Source organism: Alosa pseudoharengus, unplaced genomic scaffold (assembly GCF_046254945.1).
Source record: "Alosa pseudoharengus isolate Yale_2024_CS ecotype anadromous, Long Island Sound unplaced genomic scaffold, YU_APseudo_1.1 YU_APseudo_1.1_scf_7, whole genome shotgun sequence".
Taxonomy (NCBI): Eukaryota; Metazoa; Chordata; class Actinopteri; order Clupeiformes; family Clupeidae; genus Alosa; species Alosa pseudoharengus.
The window spans coordinates 16537534-16560954 of NW_027468859.1; the positions used below are offsets into that span (position 1 = coordinate 16537534).

The window sequence follows — 23421 nt, forward strand, 5'->3', positions numbered from 1 at the left end:
TAGCTGAAATGAAAGTAATCGGTTTTCCGCTCTCACTTTCCTTCACTTGTGATGTTCACAAGGCCAGGCAGTTCTACTGGAAGGGGAGCCAGAGGCATGTGTGTGTGGCGCGTGCGGAGGTGTGTTTTGGCGTTTCATTAAGATGTCTGCTCTGGTGGTGAGGAGGCTTCGGCAACCAGGCCCATCTGTATGGTTATCTGTGCATTTCACGGAGCGCTGGATTGAAGTTAATTGAAATCTGTCGGATAGCGACGGGGGCCGCCTGCGCTTTGTCAGGTGGCGCTCAGCCGGGCGAGGCTGTTGTTCTCAGTGTAAACTGTCACAGAGATTTTTTCTCTGAGTCACTGCCGGTGGCACTGAGCGCTCGTGCCACACACAGACACGCATCGCTCGCTGCCAAACTGGCAGCGTGGCAGGGTTTTTTTTTTTTTTTTCGGCACGTGTGATCTGGCTGGCCCACCGTGCAAAGTGACCGTGCAATGCCATGTGTGGTAAGCCTTGGCCAGCTTCAGTTCCTATCTGCCTGTCTTTTTTTCCCCCTGGCTAGCCTCTGAGTGAGAACTTCTCCCCCAGTGCTCTGTCGGTTTAGTAATGTCTCTTGTGTCCTCTTGTCTCTCCACCCCACCCCTTCTTCTCCTCCTGCAGTGTCCGACCCGCTGAGCAGCATTAGCGTTTGTCTCGTCAACCTCAGCCAAGGTCACCTCCCAGCCTCCCCTGCCTCCTCGTCACTCTGAAGGGCTGTCCCTGTCCACCACCCGGGCCCCCCCCCTGCCACCTCTCCGACTCCCCAGGCATGGAGAGCCTCAGCGAGCTGCAGAATCCCCTGCTGGATAAGAACACCAAGCACGTGGTCAAGGCCGACTACGGCTACAGAGGCGACTTCTCCAGCAACCAGTACCAGGAAAACATTATCAACTATTTTGTGACAGGTGGAGGAGGAGGAGGAGGTGGAGGTAGTGGCGGAGGAGGTGAAGGCGGTGGGGGCAGTGGGGGTGGGGGCGGCAACGGAAAGGCCAAACCCCACCAGCTGCTGGATGCCACATCCCTCCACCTGGCCGTGGAGGCCTTCTACCGGCCCAACTTCATCCTCTACAAGGACGACGCTGTGACTGTGAAGGCCAAGGATTATAAGAGCGAGTGCTGCGAGACCACCTTCACCGAGAAGAAGGACAAGGAGGCGGCGGCGGTCACCAGCCCGGCATCGGCCGAGACCCCCGGCAGCACCGAAGACGCCCAGGTCAAGCTTCTGCACGACGACAGCGATATCAAGATCCAGACGGTCTCCTACGAGGTGGAGGAGGAGGAGTATGTGGAGTATGAGGTAAGAGAGGAGCTTCAGGTGTCTGTGGTGTGGTGGTGGTGGTGGTGGTGTGTCTGTGTGTGTGTGTGTGTGTGTGTGTGTGTGTGTGTGTGTGTGTGTGTGTGTGTGTGTGTGTGTGTGTGTGTGTGTGTGTGTGTTGTGTGTCTTGTGTTTGTGTGTGTGTGTGTGCGGAAAACAGGCTTGTTGTTTTCACAGCACACAAGAGGGCAGAGAGGAAAGAGAAAGAGAGAGTGAGAGAGAGCTTATGAAATCATCTATCAGCGGTGCAGAGCAGTGCATGAAAAGTCTGACAGGTGCCCTTAAAGACTGCCGCCTCGATTCCCAGGTGAAGCTCCAAGGCGTAGCTCTCAGCATTATAGAGTACCACTTTGTGAAGATGTTGACATTTCCTCTCTATTTCTCTTCACTATATTTCAATGAGCCAGAATTTAGTTTTTACAAAAATCACTCCAACACTCTCAGCCACAAATGTGAGATTTAAAAAGATTAGTTCTTAACGTACCGTTATGAAAGATTCATTTACTGTAGAACTAAGACTGACTCTTAAGGCAGTTTTGAAATGTTTGATATTTAGGCTGATTTTCCAAACTGCAGAGGAGAGAGATGTTCTCGTCAACACATTTACTATTCCAAGATCAAGAACAAAATGTCTGCGTAAACAGATGCTGAACAACAAAATGGTCTCTGAACTGTGAAATTCAAATCTTAGTCAGTCAGCAAGACAGTTTCATCGATTCAAATATGTTGCATTTTAATCCAGAGAGACACATTTCTAATCTGCCTTAGATGTTGCAAAAAAAACTATGCCAATATAGATCATAACAGCCATTCTACAGTCAACAAGCGCCTAAAACAAACAAATTACTTGGCAGCAATACTTTCAAAGCACCTGGTCAAAGAACAAATCAAACTAACCATTTAGCCAGTCATTTTCCAAAGTACAATATGTTTTCATTAGCATCTGGTCCAGAACCTGCAGTCTTTCATTCAATCCATTCTGAAATGGTCAGTTCGGGTGTAGATCGTTATTAACATTGTTAATTAGGCATAGCTAAATTGATTAAAACAGACAGAAATGGAAATAACAATTATGGGCAGCTGATCGTTAAGGAGCAAAGTGCTTTGAAAATAAAGGCCATAAAGCAACTGGAGTTTATCAAGCTTGTTATTGTGACTAAAGCAAAAGCCAGTACCCACACTTTCACAGCTCTGTTAGAAACTGCAGTGTCATAAGACTCACTAAGGTTTTCACTAAAAGCAGTGTTACATTTTAAAAAGCACTTGTTACATTTATGTGATTGTATTCTGGCACTGTATTTTCAGAGAGACCCAACATCTGAGTGTGTATTTAGTAGTATACATTTTTAAGAAGAAGGTTCAACTTGATCAGAGGAGGGTATGATGTTGACAAAAGTAAGATAACTGTGACCTCACCTGAGCGGTAGCATGCGTTTATAAAAGTGCACTGAAATCTTTAAGGGCAGAAAGTAAAAAAAATCACGGTCACTGGGACCCTAAAAACAATGTTGTCTGCAAGTAAAAAATATGGAATCAATTTTTTCATGTTTTACGTGGATGGCTTTTGGTCTCCACAAGACTGCAAGGTACTTGGTTCCAGATGGAGTTTGGAACCACTGCATGAAGAAAATGTAAGATGTTTTATTTATTCTACTCTGCAGGTAGAATATTTTGTAAGGTTACAGATACACTCTTAAAAAGAATATGTTGGAAACAACACAAACTGTTGTGCAGAGATGTGTTAAAAACAACGCAAGTGTGTGCAAGTGTTTTCAACACATTCATTTTAAGAGTATATAGACCTACCATATTGGTTCAAATCTTTACAAGAGTGGAGGGATACCTTTAATCGAAAACATGGAGAAATAGAATGATTACAGGACAAAAAACAATGTATTGTGCTAAAATGGTGATAAAGTTCATGGGCTTACTATGCAGTGAGTAACTTTTATATACAGTATAGGAATATATAGTAAAATACTTATATAGTATATAGTCTATAGAAATGTATTCAGAGTTATTAATGTAGTAGTATGGAAGACAAGTGGTACCAACGACAGTGCTCAGGGTCATGGTGTTTTGCCACAGCTATTAAACAGGCTCTAAATGTAACGTGCCCTGTTAATCACAGCAGTATTGTCGTAAGGTCGAATTCCTAGTTGTGTGTGTCTGTGTAAACTCTACACAATGAAGCAGATGGGGGAAAAATACTGTGTACCAGACTCCCTTTAAACAGCTCCCCTCTTTTGCCTGACAGTTCATTTGTGGTTAAACATACTATGACTTGTTTTCTGTGTGTAAAGTGCTGTAGTGGCTAGGCCTATGGTATGAACACTGAGGAGGTTGCTGCTCTTCTACTTGAAGTACAATGCAATTTATTTGTCAGTGTTGGGAAGAAAAAACTAGTACCGGTAAATAGTGTTAACATCTACTGGAATGTTAGTGTTCACATTATAATCCAATTTTGTTTTGCAGTTGCACCACTTTTCTTTACTGCAACTTAAAAATGCTCTAAGCAATGTTGGGTAACATCACTTCTGTTGACGTTCAAACAAAACAGTGAGGTAGCTCGCCCCTCGCTCCCCCTCCCTCCCATGCAACTGAAACTCTCCTGAACCTGCATATCGTCAGTGAATGGCTGGAAAAGTTTGTTATGTTTCATGGTCCAGGCGGCACCAGGCTTTGTTGCTGTTTTTGGAGCCTGGGCTGTCTACAGAGACCACATTTTTTTACAGTGTATTCAGGAGAAAGGCAGCTAACGGATTGTGAGAAGATGTTTGCTGTATGTTTTAGCTTAGAACAATGTTTCTCAAAGTATGGTCCGGGGACCACTGTTGGTCTGCAAGCTATCCAAAGTGGTCCGCGAGCAGACGTGGTAAAATATAATATATATGAGTTGTTTGCAATATTGAACCAACTTGAATGTAAATCCAAACAGTTCTGCAACACTGCCTATGTAAGCTATGCTAGTTTAAATTATATGAATCCTCTGACACAATAAGCAAGGGTCAAAGACAATAAGCAAGGTGGTTCAGTGAGTAGGCCTATTGTGTAATGTACTGTTGAAGCTACAGTAGGTGGTCCGTGAGGTTTTTTTATTGGTTAAGTGGTCCTTGGTCTGAAAAGTTTGAGAAACACTGGCTTAGAAGCTGCATAACATCGCTTAGAGCACCATTATTGTGATCTAATAGTGTGCCACTGCCACGTCAGTATGGCCTCAACCAGGCTTTCACACACATGCACAGCATCATGAATGTAAGGGTCGTACCACTGGGCCTTCACACCCACTTTAGATCTACCAGTTGCCTTGAGCGATGGAGTTCTGTTCAACAGCAACTCTATATATTGATAAAGTGTTTGTGCCTTTGTGTGGGTGTGGGTGTGGGTGTGTGTGTGTGTGTGTGTGTGTGTGTGTGTGTGTGTGTGTGTGTGTGTGTGTGTCTCGTGTGTGTGTCTCATGTGTGTAGCGCTTTTGGTCTGGCCTCTGTTCTGCTTCCTCTTTGCTGACGCCTGTGCTTATGCCACACGGCTCTGCTTTTGTCAGCTTGATTGTACAGTAGCTCTGAGAGGCAGCCACTTCCAGCCTCATCTAATGGGACTGACTGACAAGTGGCCTTTGTGTTTTTCTTTTTGGAGATACACGATGTAAAAAAAGCGTGTTTTATCTCTGTAAACCCTAATTTGGAACTCTTGTCTTCTCTCCTCACATCCTCTACTTTTCTGAGGGGAGGGGGAGAGGTGGAAGGAGGAAGGGAGGAAGGGGTAGTGATGGAAAAAAAGAAAATTATCCTGAAGGGAGGAGAAAAGAGCTAGATCATTTTCGGCAGATGGAGTATAGTACTCTGTTAGAGAGCTGAGGGGAAATATATAATTGTGTCTTTTTTCATTTTGGTGGAGTTTATTAGTGTAATCCAAATTATGGCATTTCAGAGTCCCTTCGCTGTTCAATGGCTGTCATTGTCGGACTCCTCTTTGATTCCATTTCCCATTTGATTAATAACAGGACGGTGATGAGACGAGATAATGGTTTCCATCGGTCTGGCAAATATGGTATTCAATTCTTTGACATAAAGTAGTAAGGCTTCAATGAGGTTGGATTTGCATTTGAATGTTATTCTTGTCAGGGCATGCATGTTAGTACTAAAATTACTAGTAATTTGTCCCTTTTTCAAATGTCACGTTGACTTTACGCAAAGAAATGCCATGTGACCAGTTGTAGATGCAGCGTTCTCTTTGGGGGAAGCCATCACCAACATTACAGACTAGGATCAAAACTGGGCTGCAAATAATGACTATTTTAATAATTAATTCATCTTTCTTCTTTATTCATTGATTCGTTGGTTAATTTCGAAAATGCACTAATCATTCTCTATTATGAAATTGATGTTATAAAGAAATCAGAAGACTGATGGAGGAACAGGTTACAGCGAAGTAACAGACTCTAGGTACTCCATAAAAATAGAAAGAATCTTGTTTATTTTTTTCCATTGAAATAGTAGCATGCAACAACATGTTTATTGGCGTAACTAATTAATTGACAATTGCATTAGATGGTAGATATTTTTTAAGTTGATTTAAGTTGATTGTTTAGTATATTAATTTGATAATTGTAGTCGATTAAATCATTTGGTTGTTGCAACCCTAGATCAAAATCTCGAAAGATTTTAAGTTCCCTTTGATCTCTCAGATGAAAGTATTTTGTGTGGTTCTATTTCACTTTCAGAATTCACCAAAAAATTATGGGGCGTGTTTCAACCGATACAGGGGGCAATGCCTCTGCACTCAATTGGATAGACCTAACCAATCAGAGTAACAAAATAGCTTACCGTGAGGTGTAGGAATAAAACACACGAACCATCCTTCTTCTCCACAAATGCCTTAAGATTGTTTTCTGTAAAAGTTAGTGCCGTCAATAACTCCTAGCCTACAACACTCATTAGCGAAATCTAAGAGATACGTAGTAGGGTAGGCTATTAGGAAAAAATTGGTAGCCTATATCCCCTCCGTTTTTAAAAATAATTCTGTTGAACACTACATGCTACAAACATGTTAAACAGCTGGGAAAGGCTGTCGCAAATCCCTCGAACAGGTGGTCAATCAGATATTTCAAACAAACGAAGGAACATGTCGAAATGCAACAGTGCTGTTTTCCCTTGATGAAAGTGAAACCACACGTTTTCCCACATCTCAACTTTGTCCAAAGTTTTCAGAAATAATCGATTTCAGTGATAAAACCTCATATGCATTTTCCATATGGGGTCTTAAAAGCCATGTATCCTTCTAGACACAGCATTTTTGTTTCAAACATAAGCCTAATCTAAGCGTGCTCAGATGATGTGATAGACTAGGCGCTGTTGCTCACCTGTCCATCATCGTAAAGCCCGATTTGATTGGTCCGCCCGATCTAGGGCGAGCATACTTGCTCCACAATTGAGCAATGCCAGACCGAACTTCCCGACCTCAAATGTTGTGGGCGGGACTAAGTTCGGAATGGCACCCAGGCTACCCTTATGTGGTTCCATGAAAGCTTTCATAATGATAGCTGTGCCTTGTTTATGTTTATGTCTATGTTTTGTCAATAGTCCTTTTATTGCTCATAACAAGTGATTAAGAGTTGCAAGCCCCCTGTGCATACAGGTACTCTAAGTAAAGTGAAATGTTCACATAATAACTAATACAATGCTATAAACCAATGCTTTGTGACACTTCAAGCTTTAAAGGCTTATACGGTAACATCATAATGCTTTATGAACACAGTCATGAGTATGTATAGTTATATATACTCATATCAATAATTATGAGGCTTTATAAATGTTGTATAACCCTTTATGAATGTGTTTATGTAGTGTTGTATGAAAACTTGGTCTAGAAAGTTTTACTGTGTACATTACGTGTACGGAGCTATAAATGCACCTGAATAGTAAACGCTTGCACTCAGCTGGGAAATCTAGTCTTTTCTTCTTCATATTCCCTAGTACTGTACACTCTGTCTTTCCAAAGGGCAGTTTTACATGTTGGCCAGGATGATATACCTCTAAAAGTCTCATAGGAATGTTTCTCCATTCTCTACAAAAATGGATAAGAAGCCAATAACTTTGTGTCAGAATTCATACAGTATTGTGGATCATTCGGATGTGGTATCCAGGGGACAGATCCATTGTTATAGCAGAGGAGTTTTCAGAGCAGGGTGACATTCTACGCTCCGTAGAGAGGAAATAAGGAAATGTATTAAATTTTTCCTGGTTGTAGGCCCTCCACTCAGTATTGAACCATGCTAAAAGCCCTGCATCCTGTTGGTAAGCTGAGAATGTTTGGATTGCTGATGGCTTGGTGAAAGAGTGTTTCCCTTTGGCATTCTACTGCTAACCATTTCTCCCACTGCAGATGCTGTAATGCAGAAATTTGGGAGTAATGATTTGTGATGACAGTCATTGAATTGAAATCTAAGCTGATTAATTGCCTTTAGAAGAGTAATGCAGAATTCAAGTAGGCCTATCGTAAATATGCCATAAATCAGTATAAATACAAATAAGCAAATGAACACTCGCTATGCATTGCTTAACCTAATCATAGGGGCTTGCACACACACAATACACACACACACACACACACACACACACAAACACACACACACACACACACACACACACACACACAACAAGTGAAAAGAAACAAAAAAAAAGAAAAAAAGTTTGCTAACCCTCTGATCTGCGGCAGGAGAAGCTTTAAAGTACCTACAGTTCCCTCTTTACCGGATGCCGGTCTTTTGATAAAATGCTGCTGCGGCCGCGCATGAGAAATGTCTGCGGCAGTCGCTTACACTGGATTTAGCTAAAGCCTTCTAAAAGACAGACGGAGGAGCCAGCAATCAATGCAGAGACAGACACTGGACCAGGTGCGCCCAAGACGAAATCCTGCCAAGAATACTGTTTTGAAAAATGGTGTATCTTTCTTCTTTTTTGGTTTTCTTTTGAAATCTTGGCTCTGCCAGAGCCAAGTGTGTGTGCGCTTGCCCAAGGCCTTTCAGTGTTTGTTACTGTCTTGCTTGCTGGCCTGTGTGTCTGTCAGTCTGAAAGTCAGTCTCTGTTTGTCTGACTATCTGTCTTCCGCTCCACAAGTCTTTCTGTCCGTCCGATTCGGCCCTAATGCCAGTGAATGTCTCCCCGTCTCTCTCTCTCTCTCTCTGCCTATCTGTCTCTGTGTGCCTTGAAATGTTTCCAGCAGTCGGCATCATTTTTAACTCTAACCACGGATTCTGTCAGGCCCCCGGGGAGAGGCGCCACCTCTGACAGCCTTGTCCTCCCAGCCCCTCTGGCTACTCGTACTCCGACACAAAGACACACCACCACCAGCACCACCACGGAAAAGCTCCTTTTCCTAGTCTTACTCCTCCTCCCTCTCTTCCTGAGTTTTCTCTGAGTCCGCGCCAATTGCTCGGAGCGTTCATTAGCTACACGTGTAGCATTACCAAGCATGACATTCCCGACGCTGACTCAGAATGACTAATGCTTGCTCTTTTTTTATTTATTATTTTTTTTCCGCCGGGCGTGTCGGACCACGCTTCTTAATGAAAACCCCTGCTGCCGGTTAATCAATTACTCTCTAAATTATTTAGACCTGTGAAGCCCTGTGTAAGACCAGTGGAGCTGATCTCATTAAGACCTCCAGCGTGGGGCCAGGGGATCACTCTGTCCCTGGTGACCAGGCTGGCTGTATTCTGACTGGTGAGCCACTAAAGGCAGATTAAGTCTCATCACATTTTCTTACAGACAAAGGGATTTTGCTGAAATGCAGAAGTTACAGTAAGTTTCAGTAATGATGGTGATAGTATGCATTAAACAATGGTTTACATTATTAATGATCATTATATTGTGGCGCGCCATAACACAATATTTCACAACTGACCTTGTGACATGCAAGTTATGTCTTCCAGATTAAATATGCCCTGAACACCTTGGCATATTGGGCCTTACTGTATTACTTAACTATGTAGCAACATAAGCTTTTGTGGGCCTTCACAGAACCAAACATTTTCCAGGACGATTTTGAACAGTGCATGACGAAGGTCTGCACATCACACACCTCTCATCCTAGCCAGCGTGGTGTCATCTGTGATGAAACTTTGCTGGAGCTTGACTTCATTTTCTGTTGAGCGTAGTGACAGATGTACTTTAGTTGAACTTCCAGGTTTCTAATCTCTTCATATTTACTTTTTTAATCCCCTGTGTGTGTGTGTGTGTGTGTGTGTTTCTTGTTGTTGAAACATGTTGTTGACTGATAAACCTCATTTCCTATTACCAGTCCATCTGTGTTTTGCCCTTGACCTTTGAAGTTGAGTGGAAACAACCCCCTGATCATCAGTGGCCATGATATTTTTCAGGCTTGTACCCACCCTCTACCTGATGGAGTACCCCTGCATGGTCCTTGAGCACAGGTCATGTCACGCTGCTCCGAGGACATTTGGTTGTGTGTGTGTGTGTGTGTGTGTGTGTGTGTGTGAGAGAGAGAGAGAGAGAGAGATAGTATGTGTGTGTGTTTTGAAGGGCTGTTGTGTAAATCACAGCGCTTTATTAACAGCTCAACAAGCCTGCAGCTTTTATATGGGACTGGCTTGCGTCGGCACGTTAATCAAAGCAGCGGGTGAGTTATAACCCACCTGCTGCCTGTCTTGTGTAGAGCTCCACGCACCTGATATGGAATACCTTAGAACACTTGGCACTGTGAGATGGAGAGAAAGAATAGAACAGAGAGCCAGAGAGAGAGAGAGAGGTATGGAAAGAGGAGGAAGCAGAGGAATCAGATGAAGAGAGGAGAGGGGACAGAGATCTTTTTTGCCGGCCCTCTAGAAACATGACCACTCAGAAATGCATGAGCGCGAGTTCACGCGGTTCGCTCCACACAGCTGAGCCTGTGACGTGCATGGCCGCTCTTGTGACGCCCGTGTCACGGCCACTTGCCCCCATTTCTGTCCGACCATAATTGCCTTGGAGAGCGTTCTCCTGGCACCTGTTTATGACAGGCCGATGTGCGTGCCGCGTGGCACTCGGGGCAGGCCGGGTAATGCTGCCGGAAAATTGCCTCTTTGGGCCTTTTCCAGCGGGAGTGGCCATTTGCATGCGCTGAGCTGGGCCTCCCAGGGGGTGAGCTTGGCTGTGGAGAGAGAGAGAGGCTGCGGCAGCCAATAGATTCCCGCACTCGGGGGTTTGTGCTGGAAGCAGTTCACTCCGGCCACCCATATCTGCAGTGATGTGGGGTCCATCTCTTGAAAGTGGATCCTCCATCTGTGTGTGTGTGTGTGTGTGTGTGTGTGTTTGTGTATGTTATTTCATCATAACTACCTTCCCCTCACACTGTGTATGTTTCTATGGGGGTTTGCATGCTATATGTTTATATGAATTATGCATACTCATAATCTATAGCTGAACCAGTAGACCTCCTGTGTGTGCGTATGAGTGTGTGAATAGAGAGAGAGAGATTGAGGGAAAGAAAAAGAGAGAGAGAGTATGTGGGGGAGTGTAAGAGTATGTGTGTGTGCAGCGCTATATTGGGAAGGAAGGAGCACCCCCAAGAAGGTACTCATGCTTGGAGACATTTATAATCATAATCCATACTTATGCTGATAGACATGATTCAACACAGTGGCCTTTTCTCCATTATGAGATGACACTAACCCGCTCTTTGACAAATGTGACATTCAAAGCAAATAAATGAATCAGATGGCTTCATGAGATTAGTATAGGGGGATGCAGAAATTGAAGGTTGAGCGTGAAGGTGGGTACTCAAGCATGAGTCTGACAGTCACTAAAGCCTATGTGCCTACGCCAATGTCAATATACATGTATCGATCATCTGGAGATATGAGAGATGTGATGAAATGTGATTAGAACAATGACAGACATGACAAAGGCGTGGGTGTGTGTGTGTGTGTGTGTGTCTGTGTCTGTGTGCATGTGTGTGTGGAGGCGTTGGTTGGTGTGCAGAAGGTGAGACAGGTAGACTCATCTCCCCCATGCTGTGAAGGCAATTTGGCAACATAAATTACACGCTCCCCTTCCTGTTTCTCCCTGACACGCCGGGGACAGATGAAACCCATCCATTAATCCATCACTCCCTGTCACAGCGCTCCCGGGGGAGGAGGGGGGGGTGGTAGGTCGACGCTCCCCCCGGGACACGCACACGGAGGTCGGGGAGCGGCGGTGGCGGTGACAGGGGCCATGAAGGTGGATCATCACCTGAACTATCTGACATCAGACAGGCCCGGGAGCAGGGCTTATCGAGTCGAAGCCAGTGCCACAGGCTCAGAGCTCGCGGATAGGGTTGGAGTGGGGGTGGGGGTGATGGAGAGAGAGGGGTTATCAGTTTGCCACCACTGCCACCAGCTGAGTCTCCATTGCATAAGCACTTGGTGGATTAGGGAAATCGCTACATAATGCTATAATGTAATGATTATCAGTCAAAGAGAAGAAAAGAGGATATGAAGGGATTTTTTGGGGCATGGGCCCCTTTTTTTGTTGTGTCGGGGTGAGACTGCTGGCGAGCTGATATGGGAATGTGATATGGAATATGGAATTATGTGATTAGGTAACATAATTCCATATTCGGTGAGCTTTCATTATTCAAGTCTAGTTCGGGGAGTGAAAAGTGAGTTATGGTTTAGAATAAAAAAAACATACTTAACAATGTTTATTTGTTTTTTATTTTATACATAATACACAACAGCACAAACACCAAAGTGTTTGAAAGTCTCTTTTCATCTCTGTGCTGTCATGATTTCCCCAGCTTCTCTCCTCACTCTCCTACTCTCTCGGAAATAAAATTTCATATCTTGTTCCATTTCAAATACATAGATATTGTTTTTCAGATGGAAGGGGGTATGGCAGGATCCCTATCCCTCACCTGGGATGATTCAGGCTTATTGCCGTGATGTGTTGTTTGAATTCTGATGCACTATTTGTTCGCATAATATTTCTCTGTTTTCTATTTTACATTTCCTCAAAGATTTATGTTTGTTTGGGTATACGTGTGTGTGTGTGTGTGTGTGTGTGTTTGTTTAGGTATACATGTGTGTGTGTGTGTGTGTGTGTGTGTGTGTGTGTGTGTGTGTGTGTGCGTGCGTGTGTGTATTTGTGTGTTTGTGTGTGTGTGTGTGTGTGTTCTGGAAGAGCAAAACAGTATCAGTATCTCTGGAACCCAAGATTATGCAATAGGCACCGGATCTCCTGTGCGAGTCATAAATATAATCTCTCTTGTGGCCTTTTCTGCAGACGGACTGCTCCAGCGAGAGCGAGAGCGAGGACAACTTCATGGTGACTCCGCCGCGCGATCACCTGGGCCTGGCCATCTTCTCCATGCTCTGCTGCTTCTGGCCCCTGGGCATCGCCGCCTTCTACTTCTCCCAGGGGGTACGTACGTATACGCAACTCCGCATTGCCATGGCAACCCCGGCCAAATCCTGCCAGCCCTAGTCGGGACCATCGGTCATGTAGTGGCTACAGCTCACTTTGTGTGAGGGTGAGAGTGCCAATACCAGACACAAGGCAGAGTCAGTCTCTCAATATAGCTCCAGTATCATTCTCAGCCAGGCGATGAGTTAATTAACCGATTTAATTGTGTACGATCAATAATGTATACTAACGCATATGGTTCAGAACGTTAGTTTACATTAGCATTTAATCACTGTAGCTGATGTCTTGTTGGGTAAAAACTATTTTTCCCCACTGGCACAGGTGTCATTATCAGAGCGGGTACCGCAAGTAGGTGTTTAGATTGTTCTAATGAAACGCAGTCATAACAGACAGCACTGTGAGGAGAATTATCACAACAGTGTTGTGAAATGTGTGGCCGTCTTGATTGAGGCTCTGTATTGTTTATAGGGAAACCTGTCAAATGAATATTTTACAGGAAAATTGCCAATGTTCCAGTGTGGTGATGTGATCTGGGCAGAATTTGATTACACAGCACACAACATTTATTTAAATTCAAGTGTATTTTGACACAATCATTTTAGGTTTTTTTTTAGCATTAGTTGACCAAGTAAGAGTGTAGCTCATCCTCTGGGCTCAATCAATGTTGGACACATGTACAGTAATCAACTAACATTAAGGGCCGTAATTTAAAGGGTGGGCAAAGTGCAAAGTCTATTTTTAAATAACTAATTTAATAACAACGCAAAATCTATTTCCCAATATAATGCCATGAGCAAGATCCTAAGCACGAACATTGGTGGGACAGCTCATTGCTCTCACATATGATAACTAGTTCATACACGAAACCTTGTGACTCTGCCCATCATTTAAATTAGGGCCCTAAATGACTTTTCTGCGCATAGTAACTGTTTCTTAGTGAAGGAAAGATGTATTGAAAATGGGTACCTTTATTTGTAGTCTATATGAATATGCAAATGCACAATAATAACAATGGTGCTCATTCCATCTGAAAAAAATCCAATAATCCAATAAGTAACTCTTTCTGCCAATACAGACCTGTCTTCCTGTCAATCACTATCCAACACCACAGGCACCATCACCATCTCCTCTTTAAATATTCATCATCTTCTCACTCTCTGTCTGCATGCAAAAACACTGTCATATTTTCAACTGATTTAGAATAACGCTGTCCTTTGTCATTGTGATTTGCGCCACATACTCAGTCGAGCAGGTTATTTTCACCACCATTTAGGCGCTGCCTCTTTCGCAGCTGAAAACAAACTCTCGTTCAGCACTAAATATTATCTGTCTTATCGTTGCTCTCTGGCTCTGTCAGGCGGAGGCACCCAGTGAATTATCTTGTCAGAAACTAATTCAATTCTCTCAGAATAATTATGAAAATGATGGCCGGGTTTAGAGACGTCTGACGCCTTCGCCGATCTGCCTCACTACGCAACAGCAAGCCTGTCACAGGAGGCGGAGGTGAAATAACACGAAATTTCAATTGTGCCTTACCTATAGTGGTAATCTTACCATGCCATCCCCAGTTTTACATGCAGAGGCAATTAGCAGCATCTCTGCTCAAGATTCAATACACACACACATTCCCCTTTTATCTACTGTATGTGTATGAATGTATGTGTGTGCATGTGTCTGTCTGTATGTGCGTGTGTATGGATGTGTATTGTGTGTGTGTGTGTGTGTGTGTGCGTGTGTGTCTCTCTCTGTGTGTGTGTGTGTGTGTGTGTGTGTGTGTGTATTGAATCTTGAGTGTGTTAATTACCAACCCGCCCCACCTCTTATCAAGCCTCCTCCCATTTGCACTCCTACCTGATACGCCTCATTCATCCTTGTCTCTGTGAACCAGCAATCACCACCCTGAGGAAAATGAGTTCTACTTAAAAGGCTCCCCTACAGGCTAAACGTGCTTGAACTCACCAAAGAGTGGACTCAGAGGGGGCCTGAAATGATCAGATGTCCAAGGTGTTTTCTCTGTGATTAGGGAAGTCTTGCAGTTTTCTTAGTACCACCAGTACTAGGTGGTACTAGGAAAACTGCAAGACTTCTCTAGAGAAACACTTCCCTAAGGACCTTTTAGACTTTTTATATGTTTGATACTATAGTTTTGACATGGACATCTATTACAGGCCATGGGGCACTTGTAGTCTTTGTGCTGACAGAAAGGACACACATTTTCAAGTGGGCATTTCAGCGCTAGATTACTATTTTGTGTGTGGTGTTGGGGAGGGTTGATGGAGATTCATTTTGCTTGTGGATCTTGTGCTGAAGGATATCATGACAGTGGCTCATCAATTTGCAATTTACTCCTGATGGAAAATTAGTTAAATCCATTACCAGATGCATCAGATATCTTAGAAATGCTGGCGATTTTTGAATAAGTTAATGAGGTAAGAGGCCTGCCCATAGGAACTGAATCCAATAAGCCATATGTCTGGGCTAGCCCAGGCGCATAGACTGGCCCTCCCTCATGGCACATTGCACAATCCTTTTAGCCATCTAACAGTGAAGTTGCACAAAACAAAGGAACAACCGCTCTGTGTGTTGCGTGTGTTGGCATGTCCCCACCACCTGTTATTGCCTGTCACAAGCCGAAAAATCAATAGCTTTTTCCCGGGGATTAGGGGGGTCATGTGCAAAGACGGGGACGGGCGACCCGACCCCCGTTGTGAATGATGGCCTGTTGAGGCGAGCAGCAGGAGCAAGGCAGCGCTAAATCTGCTCACGTGAAAGACTCAACTCAAGTCTCACAGGTTCCACCCACCCACACACACATAGATATATTGGATTATGTGTGTGTGTGTGTGTGTGTGTGTGTGTGCGCAAGTGTGCAGCAGTGCTGATGAACACACATGACACAAGAAATCAGTGTATGTACTGTACTCTCTTATTCAGTGTAACACACACTGCACGCCATCCCCATGCATATATTGTACTAACATGAATAATTCCATCAACATTTCCTACAGACTAGGCTGATAACCAGAAGCTCCCAGTGCGGCATGTAGCATTATTATATAAATATTACTTCTCCATACAAGATACAGTATAAGTAGGGCAGAAGCATATACTCCACATGTAAACAAAACAGCAAAATATATTTTATTATACAAATATATTTTTTATTTTGTCTGAATAATACGCAAGGGGGCACAGTGTAAGTTAATGGCTTCTTCAGCCGTAGAAAATGGGCTCCTCCTGCCATCTGCTGTGGAGCCCACGGAGTCCATAGGCAGCCGTTCCGTGTTTAGCGCCATTTCAGAATGACTGTGAAGGATTGCCGTCTGGGCTGGTGCCAACATTTGAAATCAAAATGAATGGCTTCTCCTAATTTGTCTTGAACCAGCAGAATGAATGTGCTGGGACTTGAGTCAGTGCCATTCCCCCATCCGTCCTCTTGTCTCGTTTGATTGACTTAGCTGTAATTCGACATCTAAGGAGAGTCTTATAGATTCCATTTCTCATAATTATGATGGTCTCACCCACACTTGGGCTGTTGTGCTTTAGTGCTGTCTGTCTCTGCAGGCATGATTTCACTCAAGAGCTCTTTATTTGTTTCTTTCTCTTTCTGTCATCTTTCTTCACTGTAAAAAATACAACTTGCCTTTAGTACTGCCAAATAACTTTTCTGACTAAACAGAACTCAAATAATCAAATAGTGTAGTAAAACTCATTATAACAAGTTTTCTCAACTAATTTGGGAATTTCACCTAACAAACTTAAGAAACTGAGTTGACTCAACTTGTATAATTAAGTATCTATAAGAGAGAAGTTTCCCAAAGTTCACTGAACTTTTTAGTCAAGTTGGCGCAAGCGCATTGTTTCCTAACGTATCAAGGCGACCTGTGGGCTGCAGCTTGAATTTGTCAGGAGAACAGAAGCCAGACACCTTCCCTACCTCTATCCAGCGTGGAGCAAATGACAACAGCATTGTCAAAGGTAAGTAAGGCATTTAGTTTTATCCAATATCCAATTGTTATGATAGTCAGTCTTTCTCGGTGTCGTGTTGCTTTAGCTAAGCTGATCTGACTGCCCACATTCCGTTAGCAGCTATCACTAGCTAACGTTAGTGATGTCTAGTTATGACTGTGAATGGTAGAAGCTTGCAATGTTCTGGGAAGACATAACCGATAATGCTGAACAAGGATGTTCCTTTCCTTGTTTCAGGAACAACTTTGTGTAAAATGGATGTCAGCAAGGAACGTTATTGGAAATAGTGTGGTGTTGTTGAAATAGTAGCTATTAGGCTAAGCTAGCCTGCTAGCTAATCTTAGTGGCTAAATTCCACAACTAGTGATAGCCATACAGCTCAATTAGCTGCTACAGCTCAATTATCAAGGCAATGCAATAGTAGAATTGTCTGGTTAGCTATTTCCCTGTTTTGCTGAAAACATGTATGTTCCTAAAATATTAACCTTTATAGAAAGACCTTTGTATTGGATGCCAGCGAGGATAGCTATCTCACTGTGGAGTAAGTTAAACCCCTGATTAAACCTCACTCCCGCCCAAAGTTTTTAGCAATGTCTTGCAACTGCTGCCACTCGATCTGCAGAGGTGCTGCATATAGGTTGAAAAAAAATGAAATGGCAATGTAATTTTTAATGCAACATATGTCAATAGAATGCAGGCACATAAAACAATGGCAACCCGACATTCGCCGATCGCGCTCCCTTAACAAATGGTTGATCAGAGCCAACAAATGGACAAGTTATAGCTTCATCACTACGTAAATGTCCTCCAAGATGTTTAAAAAAGTCCACTGCACTACAAACCTATATAAAAAATAATAATTTTCTACTCTTGTTTGTTGTTGCAGACTCTTCTGTTGCTATGCAATGTAAGGAGTGTCCTTTTTTTCACCCGGAGAGACCCTCCTGACCCATTACAGGCTTCATCACAGTCACCAGGGAAAAAGCTGGCTCTGCCTCCACCCCCAGTGCGTGTGCATCTTTAAGGTAAGCTTACATTAAATTTTAATTTGGCAGGGTACCATGCAAAAGACAAATCACCTCAGGTCAAAACTACATTCAGTTGTCAATAGTGTACATTCCAATGTGATTGCAGTGCAGTGGACTTTTTTAAACATCTTGGAGGACATTTACGTCGTGGTGAAGCTATAACTTGTCCATTTGTAGGCTGCGACCATAGCATTGGCAATGTACAAAACTTTGCGACACACAAAAGTAGGAAGCACAAACACTTCATAATTAGGGAACTCGGAAATGCAGTAGGTGCACCAGTTAATGATGAACTCAACGTGTTTTAAAATGTATGCAAATTATTGCATATTTAATTAGATACTGCCTAATTTGCATATGTAAACACTAAATTACAGAAAACTTGTAATACTTTTTTTTCTCATATTAATGTAAGTAATACATTAATATGAGTATAAGTAATACAACTGGGAAAGTTTCATAGTGATATCTGTTAGTTAAAAATGTTACCCTATTCACCTGTAGTGTCTAGCCTTAAGTAAAAAAAGAATTAAGAAGACCTCTGAGCTGCACCGGCGTTCCTCTCCTTCTCTTTACATTTTCTGGCCTGGTTGCACCAGATGGTTGCTAAAAGGCAGCGGAGAACTTTTAATTTATGTTTTGCAAATTTAGTGATGTAGTTCTGTGCTTTTCCACCAAGGATGCAGATGCTGAGGAGGACTAGAGGCATGAAAATTGGAATCTTGACCGTCATTGAAGACGACCATGCCATAAAAGCACCGGACACTGTCACCAATATCACCATCGTCCTGAAAGAGACTGTTGTTCTACAGGACATCAAGGATCTTCCATCTGCACTGGCCTACCTATGCGGACTCCTGCATGACATGGGGTGCCAATACTTATGACCCCTGTATTTTAAGGAAGAACATTTATTTATTTATGATACATTATTCATTCACAAAGAAAATTGGTGTTCTTATATGTTGGATATTCCCTCATTTTTTAACTTAAGGCATTAAGATCAATTTCCAAAAGATGATTTAATATTCTTCTTTTTAGTCAGCGTTTGCAAAGGTGCCAATAATTCTGGAGGGTACTGTAGGTCAGGGGTGTTCACACTGGCTAAAAATAAAAACATAGTTTGATCTATTTGGATTTTGGAGTTGTTATTTAGACTTGTTTTTGGTTAGAGTCAATGTATTAGTTGGCATTAATATATATTTTCAAGTTGGGAGCATTTGTTGATTCAACTTGATTATTTAAGTTCTTTACTTGCAAGTAGAACTTACTCAAAAAAGCTAGTGAAATGTGTTGACTTGTTTTTTTAAGTTGGAAGAACTTTTGATTCAACTTGAATTTTTGAGTTGCCAACCTAATGTAAGTCCACCTTACTTACAATACTAAGTTGGCATTACTAGATATTTCAAGTTAAAAGCACTTGATTTTTGAGTTGCTAACCTACTGTAAGTCCACCTTACTCACAATACTAAGTTGGCTTTAATATTTTCAAATTTCAAGTTGGGAGCATTTGTTGATTTAACTTGATTATTTGAGTTCTTCACTGTCAAGTTGAAATTACTCAAAAAAGCTAGTGAAATGTGTTGACTTGTTTTTTTAAGTAAACGCAGATAGTTTTTTTTTACAGTGTTCTCTGTTTCTCTCTCTCTTTCTTTACCTCCTCCATATTTCCAGTGTCCTTCACTCTCATCGCTCTTTTTCTCTATTACTTTGGGCTTCCACTGGTTCTGTCCTGGGCTTTCTCCTCCTCTCACATTCCTCTACCTTTCATTCCCTCACCGTTCCTCTCTAACAGTTCTCCCTAGTCGTCTCCTCTGCTCCTCACTACTTCTCTCTTTCTCTCTCTCTCCCTGTCTCTTTCCCTCTGTCTCTCTTACTCATTCTCTCTCTATCTCTTTCTCTGTCAGCTGTGAAATCCCCCCTTTCCCTGAGGAGCGAGCATCACGCCATGACTTAATTATTCATCTGAACTGGAGAAATGGATTGATTAAACAATTACAAGCCACTTAATAGACGCCACCATTAAAAGGAATTAAGGTCTCAAAGCAGCTCCCCCTTTAGAATGAAATGCCCTTCAGCAGAGCCCATGTAGGCCTACTGGATGAGAGTTCTTTGGGGATTGCCATGATTAAATAAAGCTGTTCGTTGCCATATCAAGACGCATTCTTCTTTTTTACCCCTCTGTGCTCAGAGCTCTTCTCTATTTCTTTTGAAGACCCTGAGGGGTTTATGATTCAAGTTAAAGAGAGGCAGTTTTTTTGCTTTAAATACCAGTTCTGGAGATAATTTCCCCAGTGGGCTGAAGTGATGGGTTCTCCTGGCATTGTTACAATATGCTCTTTGTTGGCATGGTAACAACTAGTTAGTTTGCAGAATTTTTTTCCACCTTTTGTTTAATTTTGCATTCATGTCTGAATTTGACCATGCTGTATTGCTCACTGTCTGACTTCAGATGAAAGCTGGAGGAAAATAAGGCTTTCAATATAAAAAAGCAATACTTGTCATGAAAAGTTAAAATTGAAAAACATTAAAAATGTCAACTTTGTGTCCTGATGTAATGTGAAACCTAGTGTCAAAGACCTGCTAGGTGCTTTTTTCCCTGACCAAGGGTCATAGACTGAATCCATACGGGATGTGGAGCAGTCACCGAACAGCCCACCAGAACAAAAGAAATTACAGTTGCACCAGAGGGTGAAAGAACCTCCGATAGATGTGGCAATGCTGTGATTCATGGGGAAATGGCAGCTAGTGTTTATACCGCCAGCCAAATGTGTGCAACCTTTTGTCAAACTCTGAAAGTGTCACTTGTGAAAGTTCTCTCAACATCAAAAGTTACTAGAATAGTTTTGACTGGATATGAATGGTTTTTATTTCAAATTGACACAATCTTTTAATATGTTTACATTCAGCATTCACCAAATGTACCACATTATTTATTCACCATCCAATCTTCCAGAAGAAACATGGAACAAATGGAAGATGGAACAAAGAGATACTCTATCCAAAAAAAAAAAATATTTTGTGAGATGACTGGGCTGCATATCTATTGTAGGTGAGTCTGATTGATGCTGTCAGTACACAGTGGAAAACTGACCAAAAGCTGCCTCTTGGCTATCCTCTCTACACAAACCAACAAATAGAAAAGAGAGCGAGAGAGAGAGAGCTTGGAATGAGAAAAGTGGGAAATGTATTTCATTGTTACCTCTCCTCTCCTTCAAGGCTGTGTGGTCTTTTCTGGACTGTCCCTTTCCGTTTGTCTCACGTTGTAAAAGCTTTCCATTAAATCAACACGGCCATCGTCTCCCCTAAATGAAATTGCTTTAAAAGTTGATGATGCGCAATTGTTCCACCTCCACAGCATTTATGCTTTTTTTTTCTCTCTATCCTTCCTTCCTTCCTTTTTTCTCGTTTCCATGTGATGCACAACACTCGCCTATGAGTAGCTGCATAGCACTTCATTGTGCTGCCGCAGACCATGTTGATGTACCATTAAAATGTTCCCTACTGCCATCCTCCACACTCGCGCTCCTCTCCACCCCCCAGCTCTGCTCCATACGGCCCTGATCGACATAAAAATAGAGCAGGATGTACAGCAGCTCTGGCAGTTACTGCTGCATAGAAGGAGAGGATGGAAACTGTATTAATCTCACAGTTCTTTCTCATTTTTTCCCTTTATAAATTCCATGTCTTTCTCTCTGTGTGTCTCTATTCTACTCTTTTCCTATCTCTTTCTGTTCTTTGTCCAGACCAGCAAAGCTGTCACCAAGGGAGACTTCTCGCTGGCCAGCATCGCCTCCAGACGGGCTCTATTCCTTGCCGCTCTGTCCATCACCATCGGCACAGGTGTGTATGTCGGCGTGGTGGTGGCCCTCATCGCCTACCTGTCCAAGCCGGGACACATATAGCACGTCCTGGGGCCCCCCCAGATCCCCTCAAGAGAGCCCACAGGACTACATTTCCCACAATTTCTCTTTCCTTTGAACTTGTCAGAACATCTCCGGTACATTCTTCCCCCCTCAAGACAACCCTTACTAACGATCGAGCGACTGGTGAAACTCTAGTAAGACGATGGAAGAGTGAAGAGAGGTTCACATATACCGAGAAAAAAAGAGGGGAAGATAGTAAGAAAGATTTTTAAGGAAGCCTGTGGAGAGATTTGCCTCAGTGGAGAATGAGGTGTCAGAAGCCTCGGAATGTGTCTGGAATCAAACCGCTTTTGCATCTCCCATGATCCTTTGAGCCTTGTGATGTGGGACGTTTATCATCTGGGGTGTTGTTCTGAGATGAGAATGGAAGATGAGAGAGAAAAAAGCCCACTTTCATCAGAAAGACCATTTCAGTGGCTCCAAGAAGAAAACAACACCCTAGATGTACAAGAGTAGAATGTTTACCCACCTATTTTCAGTAGCTCAGCTTTTTGACACAGTGAATTGTCCTGTGACTGTCCTGAAAGTGAACTTTACTCAGCCCCTTGCGAATGCATCCTGTGGACAGAACTATAAGGGAATGGACCCCGGTACTATTGGCTTCACTTACCAGGGATACATTGGCCCTTCTCTCCGCCCTTTAGTATGGTACTTAAAATAAGGCAATGCTGAATACATTGCTATGGACATTTTCTTGGACGCACCCAACAGCAAGACGGATGAGAAACTGTGACAGCAACCATGGGGTTTCTGGGGTTAGCTTCTAAATGAACAAAGTTGGCATGGAAACAGAGAAGCAACTCTGTCTGACGTAACTTATTAATGTACATGTTACTTTTTGGCCATTTTCTTTTAAGCAAGACACTTGTGATGACCGGTAATAACAAGTAAACCTGGCATCAAACCGTGTTTTTTTTCCCCAGCTTTTTTGTCATTGGTGTGTTCCAAGAAAGGGTCTCTGTTTGATGGGGGGGGGGGGACTTCTGAGAAATACATCTGTTATTTTCATTTAGTGTCCTTGCCTTGTTGTATTTTGCCATTGTACTCCCAGGGCCTTGAGGTATTACTGTTGACTACAGATCACCACAGATGCTACAAATCGCAAATGTCAGGAAAGGAGTCAGGAATGTTAAGTTGGATTTCGCATTTACATTCACGTTATGTTCAGTTTGTTGTTTCTCGCCCAGGTGAGGCTCAGTGTTGAATGATTTGCACCAAATACAAATCTCGACATCCACAGACATGTGTACCATGCAGTACAGACATGACTTAACTCAGGTGCTCAACTGGGTTGTCTTTCACTGACACGAGGCCCAGATGACAGTAATGGTTTAATATGGATGAAATGGCATGACGTGGTTGTAAAACGCTGTCGGCACCTGAAGCGTTGCGTTTCCACAGGTCTTGACGGACAGGGAAATAAATGAGCCTCCAAAAATAGCATGTCGACAGCTCTAAGACATGAAACGTATGATTGAAGGGATTAATAATGCATCGCATGTCTTCAGGGGAGCGTGAGATGCCTATGCCCGAGCTTGCGAGGCCCAATTTGTCACTTACTGACTGACTTCATGTGAATAGTACACACGCTAAGTGTTCCAACTGGTCTAATCATCCAAGTTTGTTTTAAAGAAGACCTTGGGTAAACCACATCAGCTGCATGAACATCTAACCAGGGCAGCTAACATGTAAACATGTAGCCTTTCCAAATATTCCATCACTTCACTATATCCTGAAAAGAGAGAGTTTTGAGG

The 23421-nt window shown here is 42.8% G+C and overlaps 1 protein-coding gene across 1 annotated transcript; it reads left to right on the forward strand.

The window, feature by feature from the left end:
- The first annotated feature begins 685 nt into the window (after nucleotides 1–685).
- Nucleotides 686–22223, forward strand: LOC143109765 (synapse differentiation-inducing gene protein 1-like). The gene is made up of 3 exons (XM_076272552.1): nucleotides 686–1321; nucleotides 12604–12741; nucleotides 21488–22223. The coding sequence occupies exons 1-3, from the start codon at nucleotides 794–796 to the stop codon at nucleotides 21644–21646; spliced, it is 825 nt and encodes a 274-aa protein (XP_076128667.1). The 5' UTR covers nucleotides 686–793; the 3' UTR covers nucleotides 21647–22223.
- The last annotated feature ends 1198 nt before the right edge of the window (nucleotides 22224–23421 follow it).

Coding starts and splice junctions, on each gene's coding strand:
- LOC143109765 (XM_076272552.1), top strand. CDS start 794: ATGGAGAGCCTCAGCGAGCTGCAGAATCCCCTGCTGGATAAGAACACC. Junction 1,322..12,603: donor AGGAGTATGTGGAGTATGAG/GTAAGAGAGGAG, acceptor CCTTTTCTGCAG/ACGGACTGCTCCAGCGAGAG. Junction 12,742..21,487: donor CCTTCTACTTCTCCCAGGGG/GTACGTACGTAT, acceptor TTCTTTGTCCAG/ACCAGCAAAGCTGTCACCAA.